Genomic DNA, 23420 nt, shown 5'->3' on the forward strand with positions numbered 1-23420 from the left:
TCTCAAAAGGCCGTGGGGAGATGGAACATCAAATTCAAACTCAGGGTACTCATGTCAAGGATGGGACAAAACCAGCATCAAGGCTTTGTGTCCCCCAAAGAACAAAGTTTCTTTAGAAACTCCTCTAATGACCCTCTATCCCCCTTTTAGCGCGCTCTCTCTCTCTCTTTTTTTTTTTGAGGCAGGAGTGTTATCTGTGGTATGGTATGGACTGGGGACTATAGTAGGTTCCAGGTTGCTAGGGTGCTAAGCTTCTGTCCATGCTGCTTATTCACTCTTCACACCTTCTTGGCAACACTGTAACTCTTATTCTGGTTTATTACAATGGTTTAAAGAGCTCTGTGCTGTTTCTAAAGTGCTTGGGTTGTTTTTTTTTTTTTTAAACTTCCCCTGTACCCATACCTACCTTAGGGAGTGTTTCCTGACCTACCCACAAAAGCCAAGCTAGCACAGGGCATCTCCACACCAGACCTCCTGAGGGTAGGCAGGCAGGCTGGCACCCTGCCTTGCTCTCTTCCTTTTAGGTGGAAGCTTTATGTTGAAGGTCCCCAGGGAGTGCCATACCACTGGCCTCCCTAAGGAAACCCATAAGACCCAGGAACAGGCAGCATACACAGATAAAACAAAAATGCAGTCCATCTGCAACAGTCAGAATGACTTTACTCAGGAAACAAGACCATGAATAGGGGCTAGGAGTGCCCCACACCAGTCTGATGCACTCCATGTAGCTCCTAGGAAGCAGCTGCCCTGTTTCAGAAAGGCGCCAGCCTGGAGGTTTCACAGCATCTCCATACTAGATGCAAAAGTTCAGGGCAAGCTACTGGGTCTTACAGTTCCCATCACTGCTATGGGCAGTCTTTACCTTCTTCAGCTCCTTCTGTAGCTCTGATTCGGCCACCATGACCTCCTTTGGCTTCTGGTACTGTGGATGGAACCAGGAAGAAGACATAATTCAGTACTACCCCCACCATCAATCTCCTCCATGCACACTCAAGCTCCTTCTTTTCCTTTTATTACATATGGGAAAACTGGTTGAATGGTTTACTTAGGTGATGTGGCAAGATAGTACCAGAACCCCAACCTTGCCATTTCTACCACTTCTCTGTCTTCCTGCAGCTTTGAATTGTGTAACCTGGCTCTTCTCTGACCCCCACCCTGCTCTTCCTCAGCGGACTGGGCGACTGTTCTCCAGCATGCACTTCAGGGGATGGGGATGTTCAGGAGATGATGTGGACAGAGAAACAAGAAGAACTTATCCCCAGTGCAGAGGCTAAGTAGTCTTGGCAAATCTTACAGAGATGATCAGGGTGCAGTTGGCATGAGCAAAGCTCAGCAAGGAATCATCCAGAGGTAGCTGGAATCTGTCTAAGTCAGGAATGGAGAACTTCTTGTAGTACCTGTGGGGACACCAAAGGGCCATTGGGGCACCCAGCAAGCTGACCTAGGTGACCCCAATAGTTGGCTGCTAGGTTTGGCCGCTAAGCTTTTAGAGTTCCCCCCCCCCCCACATACTCCCACTTTTCACACAGACAGAAACTAGTGAAAACAGCAGTGTTTTATTAAAATAACAGTTTTAGAGTTCAGTGCCCCTGGAAAGAAAAGGAAGTCAGCCTTTTGGCCAGTCTAACAGAAGGAAAGCAGAGCCAGGTACAATTCTGTGATTACACCAGGGGCACAATGACTCACACGGCAAGGCTAGGGATTCCCTAAGGCAGGGAGAAGCTTCCTGGAAAACACAAAGAACTCAGGTAGCTTGGGATCCTCTGAACCTCAAGCCTCATTAAGGTCACTGGGAAATAGAAGAGGTGCCCTAAAGAGGGACAGGATAAAAATAGCTTGGGCCTTGCCCAAAGCTGGGGATGAGATTTCCCCCAAAGGCTTTAGCTACCTTTTCCTTTTTTGGGTACCTCGCAAGACCCTATTAATATGACTCTGCTTTGTAAGCTAAAGAAAAATACACTCACAAGGACAAATCTCCCTGGGAGAATAAAGCATGTAATTTGTCACTGAAGCTGGATCTCAGGCTCTAGACTCCCTTTGCTGGCCGAAGGGACCCACCCCTCCTCTTTCACACACCTGTGCTCACTTCTTTCAATTCAAAGTGTTTGTTTTGTTTTGTTTTTTGTTTTTGTTTTTGGTGGGGGGGGGGGTGGAAGTGGGGGTGAGGAGGGGTCATGGTGGTTTCTCTAACTAAAAACCAGACCATAACACCCAGCCCATAACACATATAACTGAAATTTTCAGGGACTCTGACCTTTGCCAAGAGGGCACACAGGCTCAGAGGGGCAAAATGTCCTATATGATTTCTCCGTAGTTGTCAGTGAAGTGTAAGGGAGGGTCAGAGCACACAAAAGACAGCCCCCACTCAGCTCTAACAATAGGCCCATTTGGCATCCTTCTAGGTGGAAGTATGGCCCCGGCCCTGGCAGGAGCTGCCAGACCTGTCACTTGGGCAAAGCCATCACTTTCTGCTCCAGAGGTTGTGTGGGCTGCAAAGGGAAACGCCTCTGGCAGGTACAAACAAACTCAAGTGAGGGGCCTGGAAAGGATGGGCTTTTAATACTTCAGAGGGGCCTGGCCCTTGTGGTGACAGCTACCTCAAGTCCACTTCAAAAGCCCCCGATGCCCTGGGGACTCTGGGAGATGACATCAATGCAGTACTTCTGCCCCCTGTCCTCCCAGCCCAAATCCCTAGGTTCAGCAGAGCCTCTGGGGCCCCTCCCCTCCCAGGTTCCCTACTCCCCACCAAGGTGCTGGGACCCAAGGCAGGAAAAGAATGTTTACTTAAAGGCTGACAGTTCAAAAGGAGTGGGGGCTGGGGGAACCTAATGGCATCGCAAGTTGCTTTCTTTTCCAAAGCTCTGCCCCAGGGAAAGGCGATCCATCTGCCTGCAACGCGGAGGAATGCCTGCCACATCCTCTTCCTAGCCAGCCACTGAGGGCTCTTCCTGGGGCCCTCGGTCTAGCTAGCAAAGGTGGCAGACACTGATAATAGGGGGAGTCAAAGGTTAAACAGCAGAGATTAGGTGAACACAAAGGCTTGTTAGGAAGTGTTAACATCTTCCTGGCAAATATACACAAAAAGCAAAACCAGGAGAGAAGCACTCCACCCACTCCCCTGGCTGGGCTAGTTCAGAAGGGGGGGAAAAAAATCTCAGGGCTTGGCCTCAAAGGCATCAGGATCTTAGAAAGAAAGCCTGAGGTGCCTGGCTTGCTAGACTCTGTCCTACACTTAGCCTAGGGAACCACAGCATCAAAAACCCAGAGGGTCAGCTTTGTTTGGGGTCTATTGTGATGGGTTTAGTTTATTGGGTGAGGTCCTTGGAAGGCTCAAAGGAGGTAGAGGGCAGCCAACCCACTCTCTGGCTCTGTTCCCCAGCCTAGAGGGTTACCACCACAACAACAGTCTGCACTTGACTTTCTTACCAACACTTGGACAAGAGAAGGGCCTCTGCTTTTGGAAAAATCTGAATGCTCAGTTTTAGGCATTAATGATGTCCTAGGGCTTGAAATGATTGTACTTTGTTGATTTTTGTTTGCTTTTGAGAAAGGGTCTCACTATATACCCAGGCTGGTCTCAAACTCCCAATCCTCCAGCCTCAGCCTCCCAAGTACTGGAATTAGAGGCACCTCCATGCCCAGTTGTGTGAGTTGAGAATCTAAAGATGAAGAAGAAACAAGAACTATCCTTGTCTACACAGGCAGTTTTGGTTCCATTTAAAAGGCAAACTTTACAGCAGAGTAATTCCCAGGCTTTTGCAGGTGTTCAAAGGAAGAGAGACCTGACTTCCGCCATCCCCAGTTCCTGTTACTGTTAGTTGCAGGCACACATCAAAAGATTACTTTTTTTTTTTTTCCTGATGCTGAAGATTGAACCCAGGGCCTCTCTTCATGTACATGTGTAACCACTTAGCTAGATGCCAGTTCTCAGTTGGCCTGGAACTCAAGATCCTCCCTACTTTCTTCCCAAGTACCGGTATTACAGACATGAACCACATCCATCTAACCTTTCTTTTGCAACACTTGTTTTGTGCAAAGTACTACTCTAGACACATCAAAAAACAGCCTTCTCAGGTTGGCTATTTACATTATACCGTTACAAAAGAAGAAACTGAAGCCGGGTGCTGGTGGCTCATGCCTTTAATCCTAGCTACTCAGGAGGATGATATCTGAGGATCATGGCTCAAAGCCAGCCTGGGCAGGAAAGTTCCTGAGACTATTATCTCCAATTAACCACCAGAAAACCGGAAGTGGTGCTGTGGCTCAAGTGGTAGAGTGCTGCTAGCCTTGAGCTGGAGAGTTGAAGGGCAGTGCCTAGGCCCAGAGGTTAAGCCCCACAACCAACCAAAAAAGAAAAAAAAGGAGAAGAAGAAGAAGAGGAGGAGGAGGAGAACGAGGGAAAAGAAGAGAAGAAGAGGAGGAGGAGGAAGAAGAAAGAAGAAACTGAGGCAAAGAAGAGTTAGGTAGGTTGCCCCAATCACAAAGCTAGTATATGGAGAAGCCTTACTATAAGTAAGTTCCTCAAATCTCCTAACCTGTCCACTTCTGCATTCTTGCCATAAAGTAAAAGACTACCTGGTCTAGATTTCCTGCATCTGTTCAAGTAGGGGCAGATACTGATGAGGGGAGTTCAGACCCTTAGGCTCTTACCACCCAGCAGGTCCCCTGGACATTATCTAGCAATTGCTAGCCATCCTTTTTATGAATGGCCAAAGTCTTCAAAAGGCAGTGGAAGCTGGACACTGATAGGTTCACACCTATAATCCTAGCTACTCAGGATGCTGAGCTCTGAGGACCAAGGTTCGAAGCAGGAAAGTGTGAGACTTTTATCTCCATTTAACTACCAAAAATCCCAAGTAGAGCTGTAGCTCAAGTAGCAAAGTGTGAGTCTTGAGCGGAAAAGGCTAAAGGTCAGCACCCAGGCCAAGCTTGAGCCCCAGTACTGGTACACACACAAAAAGACAAGTGGAAGTAAATGCTTGTAGGGACTCCTGGCCCTGCCACTGTGGCCCTGGGGCAGGCTGTTTAACTTCTAGGCCTCAGTTTCTCCAAATTCTTTTCTCCTATGAAGGCAGTGGAAGGGCTGCTGCAGGCAGTCATGTAGGCCCCATCCTATATCTCTATACCTTGCTTGGCAGGTGTTCAGAGAAGTTTCCAGCTGGTCCTTCCCTGAGATCAGCAGCAGGCAAATCTTAAAGCTCAAGTTGTGAGCAAACCAATCACCCTTACCCCAATAGCACTTGATAGAGTCACAGTGACATGCACACATTCAGGGTCTCAGTCTATTGAAAGGAATCCTGTTGAGTCCAAATGTCCTAAACTTATCTCAACCACAGAATCCTTTGCCACGGTGATAGTATCATTGATGTCAAAATCAGTCAAGCTCTTCAGATTCCATTTTCTTTCTTTCTTCTTTTTCTTTCTTTCTTTCTCTCTCTCTCTCTCTGTCTCCCTCTCTCTTTCTTTCTTTCTTTTTTTTGTTGTTGTTGTTGATCATGAGGCCTGAACTCTGGGCCTGGCGCTGTCCCTCAGCTCTTCAGCTTAAGGCTGGTGCTCTACCACTTGAGCCACAGTGACACTTCCTGCTTTTTCTGCTTATATGGTACTGAGGAATCAAACCCAGGGCCTCATGCATGCAAGGCAAGCACTCTACCATTCAGCCACCTTCCCAGCCCCCAGATTCCATTTTCTAAGGAACCATTGAAGATCTGCTTCCGGTTAGCTATTACTTGGGATGTGTGTATGTGTCTGATGTCATCAAACAATCTGTGAGGTAGCTATAAGCATGTTCCCAACATAAAATGGGAAATCCAAGTACTACAGATGATACATGGCAGAGGCCAGATTTATGCCAATTATCTCCCCACTCCCTTCTTCCTACACAAACATTCTTGTTGGATCCAGATGTTACAACAGAATCCTGTCAAATACTTTCTTCCTTCCCTAATTCATCTTTCATTAGTATCTGAGGTCAAGGACACAGCACACTAGAATCAATTCCTTCAAGCAAAGTGGCCAACCCAGTTCTTCAGTGACAAGACAAGTTTGGAAAAAGCAACTCAGTGTGGCTTTGGTCAAGAACCAGGGTAGGGCCGGGCGCTGGTGGCTCACGCCTGTAATCCTAGCTACTGAGGAGGCTGAGATCTGAGGATCTCGGTTCAAAGCCAGCCCGGGCGGGAGAGACCGTGAGACTCCTATCTCCAATAAACCACCAGAAAACCGGAAGTGGCGCTGTAGCTCAAGTGGTAGAGCGCTCGCCTTGAGCTGAAGAGCTGAGGGACAGCGCCCAGGCCCAGAGTTCAAGCCCCATGACCGACAAAAAAAAAAAAGAACCAGGGTAGGCATGGTAGAAACCAGAGAAAAATGCAACAGTACAACAGACATTGCAGATACTTGGGAGAGAAGGTACTTACCTCCTTTAGACAGATCAGCTCATCATGCTGACTTTCTTCAAACATTTTATACAACCATTAATATATAAGACCAAAAATAAAAATAAGGAGCTGGGTGCTAGTGGCTCATGCTTGTAATCCTAGCTACTCAAGAGGCTGAGATCTTAAAAATGAAGTTTGAAGCCAGCCTAGGCAGTCAAATCCACAAGACTCCTATCTGCAACCAAGCAGCAAAAGATCTGACCTAGAGGTATGACTCAAGTGGTAGTGTCAGCCATGAGCAGAAAAAGCCAAATGGGAACTCAAGTTCTAAGTTCAAATCCCAGTACAAACACATGGGCATATTCATACACACAAAAGAAAATATGGGGGCTATGGAAAGGGAGAAAAATGAAGGAGGGGGTAACAAGTTCAATGAGGAATGTTCTCACTACCTTATGTAACTGTAACTCCTCTATATCAACTTGGCAATAATATTAAAATTTTAAAAAAGAAAATATGGATCCCTCCCACCTCTGGTGATGTGATAATCAGGAAATAGATTTTTTAAGGTATCCTGAAAAAGCTAAACACTGCTAAAAAGAATAGCAGTTGAAGGTAGAAGGTGAAAATGCCACCAGGCTCCACTCTCAGGAAAGAGCTGCTCAAAGTTCTGGTTGGCTTCTAAGGCTTACCTCTTAAAAGAGGGACCTGCAGGACAGAAATAAGCCAGGCTGGGACACTAAACCAGAGGTTGGCTCAATTTAGGCTCCCATATGGGTACTAAAATTCTCCTTTCACAGCTGGGCACCAGTGGCTCATGTCTATAATCCTAATTATTCAGGAGGCTGAGATCTGAGGATCAAAGTTCCAAGCCAGTCCAGGCAGAAAAGTCCCTGGGAGACTCTCTATCTCCAATTAACCCCTGAAAAACCAGAAGTGGTGCTATAGCTCAAGTAGGAGGCTCAGGGACAGCGCCCAGGCCCTGAGTTCAAGCCCCATAACCGACAAATAAATAAATAATAAAATACTTCTTTCCCCTTCATGGAAAACCTTACCCCCTGGGGTAACACTTCTGTCGTGTGTGCATGAGCGCGTGTATGTGGTGTGTGTGGTGTGTGTGTGTGTTTAAAGAGATACCTCCCCCTCCCCCTTGGGTACTGGAATGAGTCTCTAGACATGGAGCCCCAGGCTAACAGCGCCACCTATGGCTGGTAGCATTCAGGAGATGGGACCCAGAGGATCTGCCCGCAGATGAATTTTTTGGTGAGCTAGCTAGCCTTTCTTCTTTCAGTCCCTTGTAATCACATTTCTGCCTGATATCTGTATTCGACAGTGACCTCTGGGGGACAAACAGTAGGCAGCAGCCAGATCCACAAAGTGCTAAGCTGCAGATTCAAGTGCTATCGGAAGCACTTTTGTTCCCAGTTTGGACCCAGGGCCTCTTACGCCAGGGAATGCTTGCTGAAGTACGGAGTTTGTTTTCCTACAGGCAATTTCTCTGTTGTCTGAAATTGCTAAATTCCACTTTAGGCACTGACTCCTGTTAATGATGAGAACAATAACGGGGATAAACTACCTCTTATCTGAGGGCTTCAATGTGCTTTACAAACGCAAACTCTTATTATTATGACTTTATATTTATAGACAAGGCACACTGCAGGGACCGCTGGTTGTATGTACAGCAATAACCCTGAAATTAATTCATTCATCTCCACCCTTTTCCCTGTCCCCTTAACCCTGCTAAAGTGAGGGGGTATGGAGGTCATATGGGGAGGCTCTGTTCCCTGTGAACCTCATGGACCTGAGAAAAGAGGGAAGGAAAGACTAGAACACATGGACTGAGGAGAAGAGCAAGGAGGTAGGTCCTCCTGACTACACGTAAGACAGTGAAAGACTATAACCTTGGTTTTAGGCTTAGCACCCCATGAGACAGACTGGATAAGCTTCACAGTTTGTGAATGGGTATCTCGAAAACCTCCCATCTCAATGCCCCAGACTGGAGTTGACCTGATATGTAATCCCACTGGCTCAGGATAAAATGGATTCATTTCTTCTCAGCCTCCACAACCTGCTATCCCACTAGCAGACAGAAAATAGTAGTTGAGTGGTCCTTCTGAAACAGATTGCCAGAGACTTCCAGAGCACCTGCCCATTTTCCTTTAGTCCAGGGAGGGATCAGGGTTATTGCTGCCCATCCAGTGCTTTAAAACCCCTAACTCCCACCTCAGGCAGGTGTGCTTCCATGCTCTGCCTCCCTGCCAGCTCTGACAGTGATGTCACTAGGCTAAGTCCACCAAGGATCAGAGCCAACCAGGAAGTCAAGGTCTCAATATCCTTAGGACAGAATATCCAAGATCAAAGTTAATGTGCACATGATTCCCTCATACCCCCATTCATTCAACCAAGTCAATGAAGCTGATTGCTTTATATAAGGGGCTGCAGAGCATGGAGGAAGTGCCTCCACCCTCAAGCGCCCCTGGGGTTTGGTTCAGCCTGCCTTCCTTTGGGGCCTGACCCCCATCCCACTCATACACAAGCAGACTGCAGTGCTACTCACTTTTTGTTGGTGGTTTTGACAATGATGCAGCGCTCCTTGGGGGCCACGCAGACACTATACACATCTTTTGGGTAAGGAAGATTGCGAATCCGCCACTGAAAACTCATCTTGGTATCCTTGCGCATGAAGATAGGCTGCAGAAGGCAACTCCAACTCATGACTGGTCCTGGGGAAGTTGTGGGAAGGGATGACTCCCACCCTCCCCAAAGTTCCACTTCAGGCAAGATGGTGGTCCTCAGCTCTTCTCCAAAACTCCCCTCTGAGGCCACCACTGTATGACACTCCAGGCCTGAAGGCCTCACCCTTTAGGCATTCACACAAACTGTGGCCAGGTAGGCACACTGGAGAAGGAGTTGAACAAGTAATACTCCCTGCCCTGAGAGGCCAGAAGTCTCTCCCAGCCCCCACAAGCCAGCAAGACAGATGGACATACATTGGCATTGCTTTCCTTGATGAGCTCGGGCCCCAGGCTCCCTGCTCCTGGAGGTGCTGGCTCTCCCACTTCAAGCTGCCACTGGCCCAGGGCTCCCAGGGCACTTTTCATACGCCACTTTCTCACTGGGGAGAAAAGCAAGCAAGGTGTTTATAGTGAAGAAAGGATTTCTGCTGTTTTCTGCTGTGGCTCCAGCATGCCATTAGGTCACTGAAACGGGATACAAGCAAGAGCTTTGGTCTGTGTCCTCAGCCTTGCTCATCTGCAGGAACCATGCAACCCGTGAAATCTTCCTACAGCATTTCAGTATCTGACAACCTGCAAAGTCCCTCTCGTGGATACCCAGACAAAAGGAACGGAAAGGAAGTTCTCAAAAGAGAGAAGGGGAATGCAAAACCCCTAAGGTGTGGCATCAAGCAGGAAAAAAATGGAGGTTTGACAAATATAATTTCTCATAATGGGAAAATCTGGATTCCCCAAATGAAATTTAGATTCATTTTTCCTCTCTAAAAATGTGTAAAAAGGGGCTGGGAAGGTGGCTCAGTGGTAGAGCACTTGCCTTGCATGCATGAGGCCCTGGGTTCCATTCCTCAGCACCACATAAGCAAAAAGAAAAAAGCCGGAAGTGGTGCTGTGGCTCCAGTGGTAGAGCACTAGCCTTGAGCTGTAGAGCTGAGGGACAGCACCCAGGCCCAGAGTTCAGGCCCCACGACCGGACTCAAAAAACAAAACATGTAAAAAATGAAGAGTGTGAAAACTGTTCAACAGGGTTGTATCATGATTTACAAATTTGAAATATAAAATTCAAGCCAGGTGCGAGTGGTTCATACCTCTAATCCTAAGCTACTCAGGAAGCTGAGATCTCTGAGGTTCAAAGCCAGTCCAGGCAGAAAAGTCCGTGAGACTCTTTTTTTTTTTTTGTGGGTCGTGGGGCTTGAACTCTGGGCTTGAGCATTATCCCTCAGCTCTTCAGCTCAAGGCTAGCGCTCTACCACTTGAGCCACAGCGCCACTTCCAGTTTTCTGGTGGCTTATTGGAGATAAGAGTTTCACGGACTTTCCTGCCCGGGCTGGCTTTGAACCGAGATCCTCAGATCTCAGCCTCCTGAGGATTACAGGTGTGAGCCACCATGAGACTCTTATCTCCAATTAATCACCAGAAAACTGGAAGTGGCATGTGGCTCAAAGTGGTAGAGCATTAGCTTGGGGGGAAAAAGCTCGGGGACAGTGCCTTGCCCCTGAGTTCAAGCCCCAAGACTGATCCAAAAAAGAAGAAGAAATAATATAAAATTCACTCTTTTCAGGTATACTTGGCTGAAAAAAAATCTGAAAGCCAGGTACCAGTGGCTCACACCTGTAATCCTAGCTACTCAGGAGGCTGAGTTCCAAGGATCACGGTTCAAAGCCAGCCAGGGCAGGAAAGTACGTGAGACTCTTTATCTCCAATAAACGACCAGAAAACTGGAAGTGGTGCTGGCTCAAGTGGTAGAGTGTTAGCCTTGAGCTGAAGAGCTGAGGGACAGTGCCCAGGTGCAGAAATCATGAAATCATGGCCTAGAGATATAGTTGAATAGCAGAGCTCTTTTCTAGCATACATAAGACCAGATATCAGTCTCCAGCACTGCCACAAATAAAACAAATAAACAAATCTTACATAGATATTTTAAATTTCCCTATTGATGGAATAGCCAGTGTGATTTATTTGGTAAAATGGAAATCATCTGCAACTTTATAATGTAAATAGCTAGTGCCTAGTCCCAGGAAGCCCCTGCCAGGATTTTCCTGATCGTCACTCAGCTCATCCCAGTGGAGAACCTCTCAAGGCACCTTCAGTCCTTCCTATCCTGATGCATTTGGAACCCCTGAAACTGGCATCTTAGGGTGTCCTTAAATAAGCACCAACCCTGCTGAAGACCACTAGCCTCCAGGAGCTATCTCAAGAAGCTGACCAGCTCAGAAAGTACCTAGTGTGCTACAGTGGGTACTTCCAAGTGTGTCTTCTTTTTAGGGAGGGAGGAGGTGGGCGTGGTGCCGTGGCTCCAGTGAGATCCTCAGTGGCATGTGCCCTCAGTACATGTGCCAACCTTGCACACCCTTGCTGCTATAAGGCAGGCATATGAGCCAAGCACAAAGCATGCTGTAAAATTAGAATTTTCCCTTGAATATGTGCTTTTATAAGGTCTGCTGCATTCTGCAGTGTGATTTTATTACATCTTAGGGCCAAAAATTCCCCCGAGAAACACATTTCCAAGTTTATAATGAAAATTAATAAGGAAGAGTAAAACTTGGAAATATGCTTTATAGGCAACTTTTTCCCCCACAAATACTTTCTTAAGTGAATGATCTGTGACCAGAAGTACATTCAAGTCTTTTTACTATAATACCTTACTTAACTGGAAGACAGTCTTTTGGGGGCCTGTCATAGTCACAAACTCAGAAGTGACAAATATCTGAGCAGAAGCTCATCGTAACAAGAGCATGTACCCTGCTCTGTACTATAAGAACAGATAACTCCCTGTTCCTTGTCAATCCATACATAAAATGCTGTGTATACCGAGGATCTAGCTCAGTGGTAGAGCCCATATCTAGCATTGTGAGGCCATGGTTTGATACCAGTCACCACAGGGGAGAGAAAAAAAAAGTATGTGTCCAGTAAATAAGGCAGGACATTATTGTTTCCCCCAGGTATACTGACAATAGGATCCAGACAGCTCACATGGAAGGGCAGAATTACAAAAGTACTTAGGACTACTTAATGCAAGGGCAAACAAGTAGCCCTAATCACAAGTCACTGCTATATGACAGAATTTAATCACGCATTTTAAGGGTGGAAGTTCCTTTAGAATATGTCTAGTCCAATGTCTGTATCTTAAAATAAAAGACAGCATTTTTCCCCTGTGTTTTTGCTATTAACCATTGCTTACTTACTAGGGGACAGAAATTAATTTGCAAAAAAATAGTTTAAATTCAGGTCTCTTGCAAAGTATGATGGGGCATGCCTAGCACTTGGGAGGCAGAGGATCACTGAGTTAAAGGCCAGGCTGGCCTATACAGCAAGACTCTGTCTCAAAATAAACAAGCCAGAAGCTGGTAGGTAGCTCATGCCTGTAATCATAGCCCATCAGGAGGGTGAAATCTGAGGATTGTGGTTTGAAGCCAGCATAGTCAGAAATGTCTGTGAGACTCATATCCAATTAACCAGAAAAAGCCAGAGGAGTATAGATAGAGGAGTACCTCAAGAGGTAGAGTACCAGCCTTCAGTAAAAAAGCTAAGGGAAAATGTGAGGCCCCGAGTTCAAACCCCTGTACTGAAACCAAAAGAAGAAGAGGAAGAGGAGGAGGAGGAGGAGGAGGAAAAGAAAAAACAAACAACAAAATTAACGTATTCTAACCGCCCAAACCAGACAAGTGAATCAGCAATAAGAGGTTAAACTATTACGTAAAGTGTCCAATTATATAGTATTTAGAAAGGTTTCTTTCAGTAGCTCTGTTTCCTTTTGGCCTCTAAATGATAAGCTTTGGTTATCAAAAAGAGTAATTGAGGAATATCTAGCTAGCTGGGGCTAGAGAAGTGGAGAAGTGAGAGACCTCTTTAAACATTGGCCATGTTAAACTGGTATCCCAAGGTACATTACCAATAGCTACCCCAGCATTTCCTAGCCACTCTTCTACTCCAAGGAATGCTGTGTTCTCCACTGAAATATTCCCAAGAAGGACTCAGAACCCTCCTCTCTGCTGGCGTCCTCACTTCTTACCTTGAAAGCCACATGGGTCACAGGAGCTTGGCGCCGCTCTCGGCTGCCTCACTTTATTATCATCTTTTTTTTTTTTTTTTAACCCCTTGGGAATTCTTCATTGGACTGCAATGCTACGGTCAGCAGCAATATCTAATACACAATTTGGATGAAGTTCCTTACTTTTCCCAAGCATGTGGGTATGAGCACACATGTGCAAAGATATACTTTGTCTTTCTTGTCCCTGTCTTTGTTCCTGTACTCAAGGACAGCTCCTGCGGCAACAGAAGACTGTTTCCACCTGCTGTCACTCTGATTTGATTATATGGTAAACCCAAACTGGAGTGTGTAAGGCAGCTCCCTGGGAGGCTGCCATCTCTCCCTGCCTGAGCCAGGGCCAGTCCTTGGAAAGGAGACTTTCAATGACCCTGTAAAGGGTCTGACGGGGAATATATGAAGGAAGCAGCGCCTAGGGGCTTTTTCCTAAGTCAGCAGGAAGCAAGCTGATGTCCCAGACTGTTGAAAGAGGCCCCATCTTTCAGGTGGGCTGGAAAGTAGAGGTCCTAAAGGCCTCTTTCCCCAAAGCTCTAAGGTCTGGCCCACTTCCAATGTGGATAATTACATTCCCCTTTCCTAAATACTCCCTGCAGCTTAAACTGGATGCAGGATTCTTCTTTTCTGCCCTAAAACACTGCAACATTGCTATGTGGCTATTAAACAGCTGCCGTGGCCCATCCCTGAGGAGGCTGAAGGGAATCGAGTGGGTCATTTATAAAGCCGCTCAAGTGCCTGGGGATGAAAGTGCTCAATATCCTCCAAATGCGGTCTGCGGTGGTTAGGCTGGCGGTCAAATACCAAAGCAGATTAAGCGGTAATCCGAATGTAATCGCTGGGGGATGGCCTGCCCTTCAGCCTCTGCCCCCCTGGACATGCTGTGTTCTTCTGGGGCTGGTTTGATGTTCCGATCATTGTTACAGGGCCCTTCAGTTTTTTCCTCTATGAATACATACAGCATTCGTTGTGGGGGGTGGGAATGAATAGCCCCTCAGAGGGTAGAAAAAAGATGACACTAACATGCTTATTAACACTGACTGGAGAACTCTGTCCCAGACAGATGCACACCTCTTAGCAATTCTTCCTCTGTAAATTACGTGGAGCTTTTCTAACACAAAACCAGTTTGACCAATTATCAAATTTGGATATTAGTTAGAAAAATGGAAACGATTTGTATTTTCTGCCACAAAACTCATGTCCTTATTTTACTTCATAATATGCACAGGCAAAAGCCAGCTTGGCTCAGGTCCTTGGGGTTATTTATGCTCAAAATTAATAGCCAAGCACAGAGACATGCGCCTGATGTCCTGGCTTCTTGGGAAACTGAAGCAGGAGGGCTGCTTGAGCCCAGGACTTTGAAACCAGCCTGAGCAACATAGCAAGACCCTGTCTCAAAAAAGAATTTATAATGAGCAGTATTTTTGCAAGGACAGCTGGGTGGGAGCGGGGGAGAAAAAAGAAGTAAGAAAAGGATATGCTATTATGCTCAGGCTGAGGCTCAGTGGCTAAAGTGGGGTATTCCTCACTGCCCATCAGTCCTCATTAAGATTATTCTGAAGAAAGAAAAATTTAGTAAGAAAGAAAGAGTATTCTCAACATTTAACAGTACGTTCTTGTATGCTAAAGTACAAGCTCCTTAGAAGGATAGAACTAAACTTACATTGTGGTTCAGATACAAACCAGCCATGTAACTCTGAACAAGGGACCTAACTTCCTTAAGCTTCTGATTTTTTTCAATTCTAAAATGGAGGCAACGATACTTAAGGCTTTAATGAAGACAACTGTATGAGAAAATACATGCCAAGCATTTGACATGGAGCCCAGTCAGAGAAGGGTGCTAATGTCATTACTAGGTAAATTTTAGCCAACTGGTGCTCCCTCACCAACAGTGTCCTCCTCCACTTCAGCTGCTAAGCAAAAGGAATTTGAAAGCCATGATTTATCCCCAGGCACCACTGGAAGAAATGACAGTTAGTGTGGGATACTGGGCTATAGAGTTCTACAAATGAGGGAACCTGGACTTACTTTTCGTATTAGTTTCATGTCCAAGCACAACAAAGAGGAGTGTGTGTGCGTGTGTGTGTGTGTGTGTGTGTGTGTGTGCATGTGTGTGTGCGCGCGCGCACGTGCGCGAGCCCTGGCAGCTATAGCTGCCTTCTTTGCTCTGTATGGAGAAGAGAGGCGGCACTTGAGGCTGTGGCGAGGAGCTACAACCAGACGAGCTGGGCTGCGGTAGTGGTTAGCTCACGTGACCTCTGCTTTCATAAGTTCTCCCCTGTTAGGCATTCCAAGGCTGTCACCCCCTGGGAACACTATAAATTACAAAGCATTGTGAGGATATTACTACTGTATTGGTTTCTACCAAATCAGTGTCATATGCTAAACACATCAAGATTTTTAATAGCACCAGACTAAACCAATTGGGAACAGAGCCCAAGCAGCTCATAATAAGAAGGGATCAACACTTCACTCTGCAACTGAACATGCGCAGGACACACATTTTGAGACTGGAGACTAAGAGAATACAAACCAGTATAATCCATGTTGTCGGTTCTAGACATTTATGAGCTGTCAGAAAGAGGGAAAACGAAATTCCCTCACCAATACTACCTGTCGATCAGGCCCAGGAAGAAATTAAAGTCAAGAATAATGGCAAGAAAATACCCCAGCCCATGATTCCATCATTGAACTTAGCATTTCTGGTGGAACTTAATAAAGAGACCAACTCCCTCTGCTGACAGCCTTAGGCCCCAGGTCACAGAGCCAGTCATCCAGCTCTAGGAAGTCAGTTAATGCTGATGCCCATACCTGGGAACAGAGAATGGACAAATCAAAGAATTCCCAGAAACCTGAGCTGGAGCCCCTCTACTCATGAGCCTATTTTTTTTTAGGAAAAACCTGGAGGAATAAAAATGGCAATGATGCAAAGTCACCATTTCTATCCACTTTGATTCATTCAGTTAAGATAAGGGTCTTATTTAACAGTATTGCCTTGAAGGCAAGATCAGAAGCTGCTGCCTGTGATGCTTGCTTGACTCAGATGTGGCCTCACAAAGCAAAAGCACAAAGTAAAAAAACCACAGTGAAAGCCCGCGCTTGCCCTACTCAGATAAAAAGCCCACTTCAATGCCACCTTCTTCAGGAAGGTGTTTTTTGTTTTTTGGGTATTTTTTCCCAAATGTTTCTCTACATCCCCACTCCCAGCTTAGAAGAATCACTCACCCCATCATTTATCTGAGAGCTGGAATTTACTGGTCAAAAGAACTCCAACATTGTCTAGGCAATGCTCAGGAACAATAATGTCCATAGGCCTCAAGTTTCCTCCAGTTATCACCTCAGTGCCGGGCTCCTCCTCTAAGCCTAGGAGCATTCAACTGGGCCTAGATCAGCCCATGTATTTCTAGGGCTCCACCGGGAGCTTGTAACTTACCAAGTAGTTCACTTGTCTTCTCATCGTATTCTTCAGCCATTTCCTTCCCGTCTGGGAACAAATAGTGCACCTTCCTTCTCCCTGTGCACAAAAGCAGAGAGCACCTTACCTCAAAGCCTCCCTTTGTTTTGTTCCCTATACATCAAGGGTCAGACCCAGAAAACTCCCAGAAGCCCTGGGAGTACTGAGAAATCTTGCCAATCTTCCACAGACTCTTTACCAATTATCACCCACTGTTGCTTTAAAGCACATCCTGGGATTCACTTTTTTCTCTGAAAGGCCTTTGCTCTACTGTTTCCTCCATAGCACCATACTTCTTCCCAACTGTGGAACTCTTCCTTATCCTGAACAATCCAGCTTCCACTAGGAAGTCTTCCTTAATTATATCTCCAGCCACCTGAGCAGAAATAATCACTTCCTAATCTGCGCCTCTCTTATTTGCATATCACAGTAGAGGATTTATCAAATTCTATCACGGCACTTAAAAGCATCTGATATAAATATATGTGTTTTAGAAACAAGCCTACTATGTGTTCAGAATGAGGAGGTGAATTTCCCAACTGCAACCTCCCTCCAGCTTTGCTATCACTGCCTTCTTCCACCTATCCCTAAGCCATTCCTGACACGAAACCACAGGATGGTATCCTCATTGCATTCTCTTCCAGACACACACACTTTGGCTATGATTTTACATCTATTTGGTTTTTTTTGTTTTTGTTTTTTGCCAGTTGTGGGGCCTGAACTCTGGGCCTGGGCGCTGTCCCTCAGCTCTTCAGCTCAAGGCTAGCACTCTACCACTTGAGCTATAGCGCCATTTCCAGCTTTTTCTGCTTATGTGGTGCTGAGGAATCAAATCCAGGGCCTCATGCATGCAAGGCAAGCACTCTACCACTGAGCCACCTTCCCAGCCCTTTACATCTATTTGTGTGATTCTTTGATAACTGCTATCTCTTCTGGATAGGAAGGGTTTTATCCCTGTACCTGTTCGTTTCCCTGAAACCAAGTGTGCATTGCAGATAATTGGGAGTTCAACCAAATACTGAATGAAAGAATAAACAAACACTGATTCATCCAGTAAAAGAAAAGAGCTCAAGGGAGTCTCCTAGCCCAGTTTCTCTACCCATAAGGCATAGTTATGAACATTTGCTTAGGAGTGATTATGTAATTTCTTCTATTTACAGACAGGTAAGTAGGTAGACGTGGATTCCTCAGAACAATAAAAGGGTGTTTACATGCCGTGGACACATTCTACTACATGAGCTTCAAGAATAAGGGGGATCAAGTGGTACAGCTCTTGTCTCTGAGGTGAGGCACTAGGGATTTGGTACAGTACCACCAAAAATAAATCAGAGTCCTAGAGTAGGGGATCCCTGTCTAATTCACTCTTTTTTTTTTTTAAATTTAATTTAATTTTATTTGTGAACATACTGTACAGAGGAGTTACAGTTACATGGGCAGGATAATGCGTGCATTTCTTACCAAGCATTGCAGCCTCCTCCTTTGTTTACCCTTCACATCCCTTCCCAGCCTCCCCCCTCCCCCCCAATCCCAACCCTTCTCCTTCCCCCCCTTCCCCCCCCTTCCCCTAATTCACTCTTCTGGACAGTCCTCTTAAACCATTCCTAATTTGTATTTCAGGGAAACTCATCTCCAAATTTACATGGCCTTTCAGCAGACGCTTAGTTCTACCAGCCTTAATCATTTGGACACCTGCAGGGGCCTAAGAGGTTCCCCTGTCAGGAGAGGGGTACAAGATGCTGCCTGTGAACAGCTGCAGGTATCTAGCCTTACTGTCTTCCCTTTGCATCTGGTCTTGGGTCCAGGAAAAGGATACAGCACTTACTAACAACAAGGAACTTTACATGTCTTACTGAATTTAATTCTCACAATAATCTTTTTTTTTTTGGTCGGTTGTGGGGTCTGAACTCTGGACCTGGGTGCTGTCCCTCAGCTCTTCGCTCAAGGCTAGTGCTCTACCACTTGAGCCACAGTACCACTTCCGGCTTTTTCTGCTTATGTGGTGCTGATGAATCAAACCCAGGGCCTCATGCATGCAAGGCAATCACTCTACCACTCTACTACCTTACCAGCCCTCACAATAATCTTATATGTCCCATTATTTATACTTCACAGATGAGGAAACAGGTTTAAAGCTCATACAACTTGCCCAAGCTTATAAGGCTACTCAGTAACAGATGGAGCTTAAACTCATCTGAGGCCAAAGTCCATTCTTGAAATTCAAGCTCCAGTAAGTAAAATGTGATAACTTGGATGGTTTCAAACATTTGCATGCCAGTGGCTCTTGCCTGTAATCCTAGCTATTCAGGATGCTTAGATCTGAGGATCACAGTTCAAAGCCAGCCTGGGCAGAAAAGTCCCTGAGACTCTTACCTCCAATTAACCACCAGAAAACTGGAAGTGGTGTTGAGTCTCAAGGGGGTAGAATACTAGCCTTGAGTGAAAAAGAGCTCAGGAACAGCACCCAGGTTTGGAGTTCAAGCTCCAAGATTGACAAAAAAAAGGGGGGGGCTGGTAATTTGGCTTAGTGGTAGAGTGCTTGCCTAGCATACATGAAGCCCTGGATTTGATTCCTCAGTACTACAACAGAAAAAGCTGGAAGTGGCGCTGTGGCTCAGGAAGTAGAATACTAGTCTTGAGCAAAAGAAGATCCCGGACAGTGGCCAGACAATGAGTTCAGGTCCTTGATTGGCAAAAATATTAAAAAGCAAATTGTAAGGTGGAATACTGTTCTAAAAATTTAATTGGACACTTTTCTAGTGATTACCATTTTATGCTTCACATCCTCCAGAGGCAAATCTGCAGGTGGTTTTGACAAGGCATACCCACATGATTGTTAATGTATTAGTTTTTGGTTTGAGGGGGAAAAAAAAAAACCCAACCTAAAACCTATCATTGTAATTTTTTTTGTTTGGTCAATTGTGGGGCCTGAACTCTGGGCCTGGGCACTCTCCATGTGCTCTTCAGCTCAAGGCTCATGCTCTACCACTTGAGCCACAGCGCCACTTCCTGCTTTTTCTGCTTATGTGGTGCTGAGGAATGGAACCCAGGGCCTCATGCATGCAGGCAAGCACTCTACCACTGAGCCACCTTCCCAGCCCTACTGTTATAATTTTGTGATACTACAATCAAAGAACTTAACATAACCTTGGCTATGAACTATTTGTTTAAATATTGTCCTGTGACTAAAGGTAGTAAACAGGTATTTGTATGCTCATGTTCAAAGCAGCATTATTTATAATAGTCATTCCAAGTGTCCACCAACAAATAATGAAAATGTGGGGGAGGGGTGTTGGTAAAAACACACATACATTATGGGATATTATTCAACTTTAAAGGAAATTCTGACACATAATATACCATGGCTGAACTCTGAAGACATTAAGCCATATGAAGGAAGTCAGTCCTCTAGCATGGTAGCTCAAGGCAGATTAGATTTAGAAGAATGCAATTCAAAGCCACTCTAGACAAAAAGTATAACAAGACTCTTATCTCAACAAAAAAGCTGGGCATGGTGGTGTGTACCTGTGATACCAACCACATATGTAGGAATAAGTAGAAGAATCATGGTCTGAGCAAAAACCTCAAGATCCTATCTGGAAAAAAAATGACTAAAGCACAAAGGGCTGGTGGCATAGCTCAAGTGATAATGTGCTTGCCTAGCAAGTGTGAAGCCCTACACCCTAGTATCAAAAAGAAAAACCCAAATATTTTATTATTCCCATTAAGTAAGATTTCTAGATTGCTTAAATTCATGAGAAAATGCCAGGTCCTGTTGGCTTACACTTGTAACCCTAGCTACTCAAGAGGCTGAGATTTGAGGATTAGAATTCAAAGCGAGCCTGGGCAGGAAAGTCTGGGAGACTCTTATCTCCAATTAATCGCCAGAAAATTAAAGCGGTGCTGTGGCTCAAAGTGGCAGAGCACTAGTGAAAAAGCTCAGGGACAGTGCCCAAACCCTAAGTTCAAGCCCCACAATCAACAGGGGCAAAAAATATCATAAGAGACAGAAAATAGAATGGTGGTTGCCAGAAGCTGGGGGGAGAACAGAATGAGGTGTTTAATGGGCCTAGAGTTTCAGTTGAGGAAGGTGAAAAGGTTCTGGAGATGGATGGTGGTAATGGTTGTAAAACAATGTGAATATACTCAATTCTACTAAACTGTACAGTTTAAAATGGTTAAAATGATAGAAACTGGTGCCTCACTTCTGTAATCTAGGCTTCTTAAGAGGCTGGGATCTGCCAGCCCAGATAGAAAAGTTTGGGAGAGTCGGGTGCCGGTGGCTCACGCCTATAATTCTAGCTACTCAGGAGGCTGAGATCTGAGGATCACAGTTCAAAGCCAGCCTGGGCAGGAAAGTCCGTGAAACTCTTATCTCCAATAAAACCACAGAAAACCGGAAGCAGAGCCGTAGCTCAAGTGGTAGAGTGCTAGCCTTGAGCTGAAGAGCTGAGAGACAGCGCCCAGGCTCAGAGTTCAAGCCCCACGCCCCAAAAAAAAAAAAAAAAAAAAAAAAGTTTGGGAGACTCTTATCTCTAATTAACCACCAAAAAGTCATAAATGGAGCTGTAGCTCAAGTGGTAGAGCACTAGCCTTGAGCATAAATGCTCAGGAACAGCACACAGGCCTAAGTACAAACCCTAGGACCAGCATATACAACACAAAAAAGGCTGGATTAGAAGTGTTAAGTGGTAGAGAGACAACTGTGAGTAAAATGACAAACCAGAGTCCAAAGCTGCTGTGTTCAAGCTCAAAAAATTTTCTTGAGCTGGGAATATGACTTAATGGTAGAGTGCTTCCCTCACATGCATGAAGCCCGGGGGGTTCGATTCCTCAGTACCATACACACAGAAAAATCTGGAAGTGGTGCTATGGCTCAAGTGGTAGAGTCTTGAGTAAAAGCAGCTCAGGAACAGGGCCTAGGCCCTGATTTCAGGCCCCAGGACTGGCCAAAAAAAATTAAACTTCATTGTATATAATTTTTAACCACAGCAAAAACAAATGCCACTGTTGTATAATATCCAAAATCCTTGGACTAGCAAAAAGAGGTCAAAGCAAGCACTAAATGATCTGCAATTTCTCTTCATTTTCCACCACTTCTTTTTGCTCCTTGAGAAAGGAGACCCTTTTATTCACCATTATATCCTAGCACCTAGTGAAATACCTGACATGATGTAGGTGGTTTGTTATCATTGACTGGGTGAATGTATATATATTTTTTGGGGGGGTCCGGTCGTGGGGCCTGAACTCTGGGCCTGGGTGCTCTCCCTCAGCTCTTCAGCTCAAGGCTAGCGCTCTACCACTTGAGCCACAGCGCCACTTCCAGCTTTTTTCTTTTTGCTTATGTGGTGCTGAGGAATCGAACCCAGGGCCTCATGCATGCAAGGCAAGCGCTCTACCACTGAGCCACCTTCCCAGCCCTGGGTGAATATTTTCATACCATTAGTTTTGTTACTACTGGAGTAACCAGTCCTATACTTTCACACCTCCATGCCTTTATCCATTCCTCATAGCTAACTCTAATTTTTTTCTTTTTCTGCATAGCAAACACTTGTTAATTCCTTAAGATCTGGAAATATCACCTCATCAGTTAGGTCTTCCTCCAAAGAGACAGTCATTTCTACCTACATGCTCTCATGCCATTTTATACAAGAGTTCAATTTCATCTGACACGAGCTATTATATATTTACATGTCTTTTTCCTAAACACTTTATGAACTCCTGACAGAACAAGTCTTTTTCTAATTGCTGTAGGCAGAGCTTGGGACCCAGGGAAAAGCCTCCTTAAATACTGTATTTAGAAACAAATGAGCAGCTGACTTTAATTTCCATAAACTCCAGGATTTCCTGCTGACCTCTACTTGTGGATATGAGTCCCACAGTTAGTTTTAATGCCTCAGAAATTCAGATCTAATTCACTTTGGCTGCCAAGAGGGTCCAGGGAGGAACCTAAAAGCACAAGGGACCCTATACTGAACAATTCTAGTATGGAACCATGCTGGATTGCACACCCCTGTGCCCACTCTGACAGAAACAACCCTTAGCCCTTGTTCTGTCTTCTACAAAGACACTGAATATATATAGAGATTCACTTTACAAAAACATAGGGCAGGAGAGATAACAGTGGTAGGCAACCCACTTCATGTTATAATGAGGAAAATGAGATACAAACAAGTAAAGGGGCTAACTGGAGAGTCCATGGTGAATTAATAGCAGGGTGGGGCTATAACCCAGAAGTCCCGGAACACCAGGCTGCCATGGGCAACAGAACTCCCAGATTAAGGTCCATGGGATCGCAGGTCAAGACTCAAATGTACCACTAACTGAGATAAGAAATCTTTGCCAGAAGAGCCAATGAGAACCGAGAGGGGACGAGGTGGAAATGGTTTTCCCCAGGTGGTGTGTACATTAAGTCAGTAAAATGGGGTGGGACACCAGTGAGGAGCAAGTGTTATCATATATGTGAGAAGCAGTATTTACTAGCAACAAAACTCAGAGGGGGCCGAAATAGTGTAGGGAAAACAAGTGGGTGCCCGGTGACATCCCGTCATCTCTCTGGGCCTCAGTTTCCTCATCTGCAAAAGCAGAAGAAACTCGACCGGCTGATAGCTGAGGTCCTGCCAGCTCTACTGACCTAGACTCTGAGGTCCTTCCTGGGGCCAGAGGGCCGGACCCTGGAGGGAAAGGACGAAGGAGCTCGCGGGGGGCTCAATTACCGTCCTGCAGCAGCGCAGTCTTCTCCGCAGCCCGCAGACTCTCCAGCCAGCCGGTCACCGCCATCTTCCCTTCACTCAACAGCGTGCCTGGCTGCTGCCATGGCA

At 45.6% G+C, this 23420-nt stretch overlaps 1 protein-coding gene across 3 annotated transcripts; it reads right to left on the reverse strand.

The window, feature by feature from the left end:
• Positions 1–640: 640 nt before the first annotated feature.
• Dpcd (deleted in primary ciliary dyskinesia homolog (mouse)) lies at positions 641–23418 on the reverse strand. 3 transcript variants are annotated; one of them, XM_042689491.1, is made up of 6 exons: positions 23316–23418; positions 16582–16662; positions 9365–9489; positions 8932–9065; positions 1295–1397; positions 641–922 (listed from the first exon to the last, which is right to left on the reverse strand). In XM_042689491.1, exons 1-6 carry the CDS (start codon positions 23377–23379, stop codon positions 818–820), a joined length of 612 nt encoding a protein of 203 aa, XP_042545425.1. In that variant the 5' UTR covers positions 23380–23418; the 3' UTR covers positions 641–817. The 3 variants fall into 3 exon arrangements, with proteins under 3 accessions (XP_042545425.1, XP_042545426.1, XP_042545427.1); XM_042689492.1 differs by lacking the exon at positions 16582–16662; XM_042689493.1 differs by lacking the exon at positions 9365–9489 and having other exon boundaries at positions 8932–9106.
• Positions 23419–23420: the final 2 nt, after the last annotated feature.

This window comes from Dipodomys spectabilis, unplaced genomic scaffold, assembly GCF_019054845.1.
Source record: "Dipodomys spectabilis isolate Male_0828 unplaced genomic scaffold, ASM1905484v1 ptg000125l, whole genome shotgun sequence".
NCBI lineage: Eukaryota > Metazoa > Chordata > Mammalia > Rodentia > Heteromyidae > Dipodomys > Dipodomys spectabilis.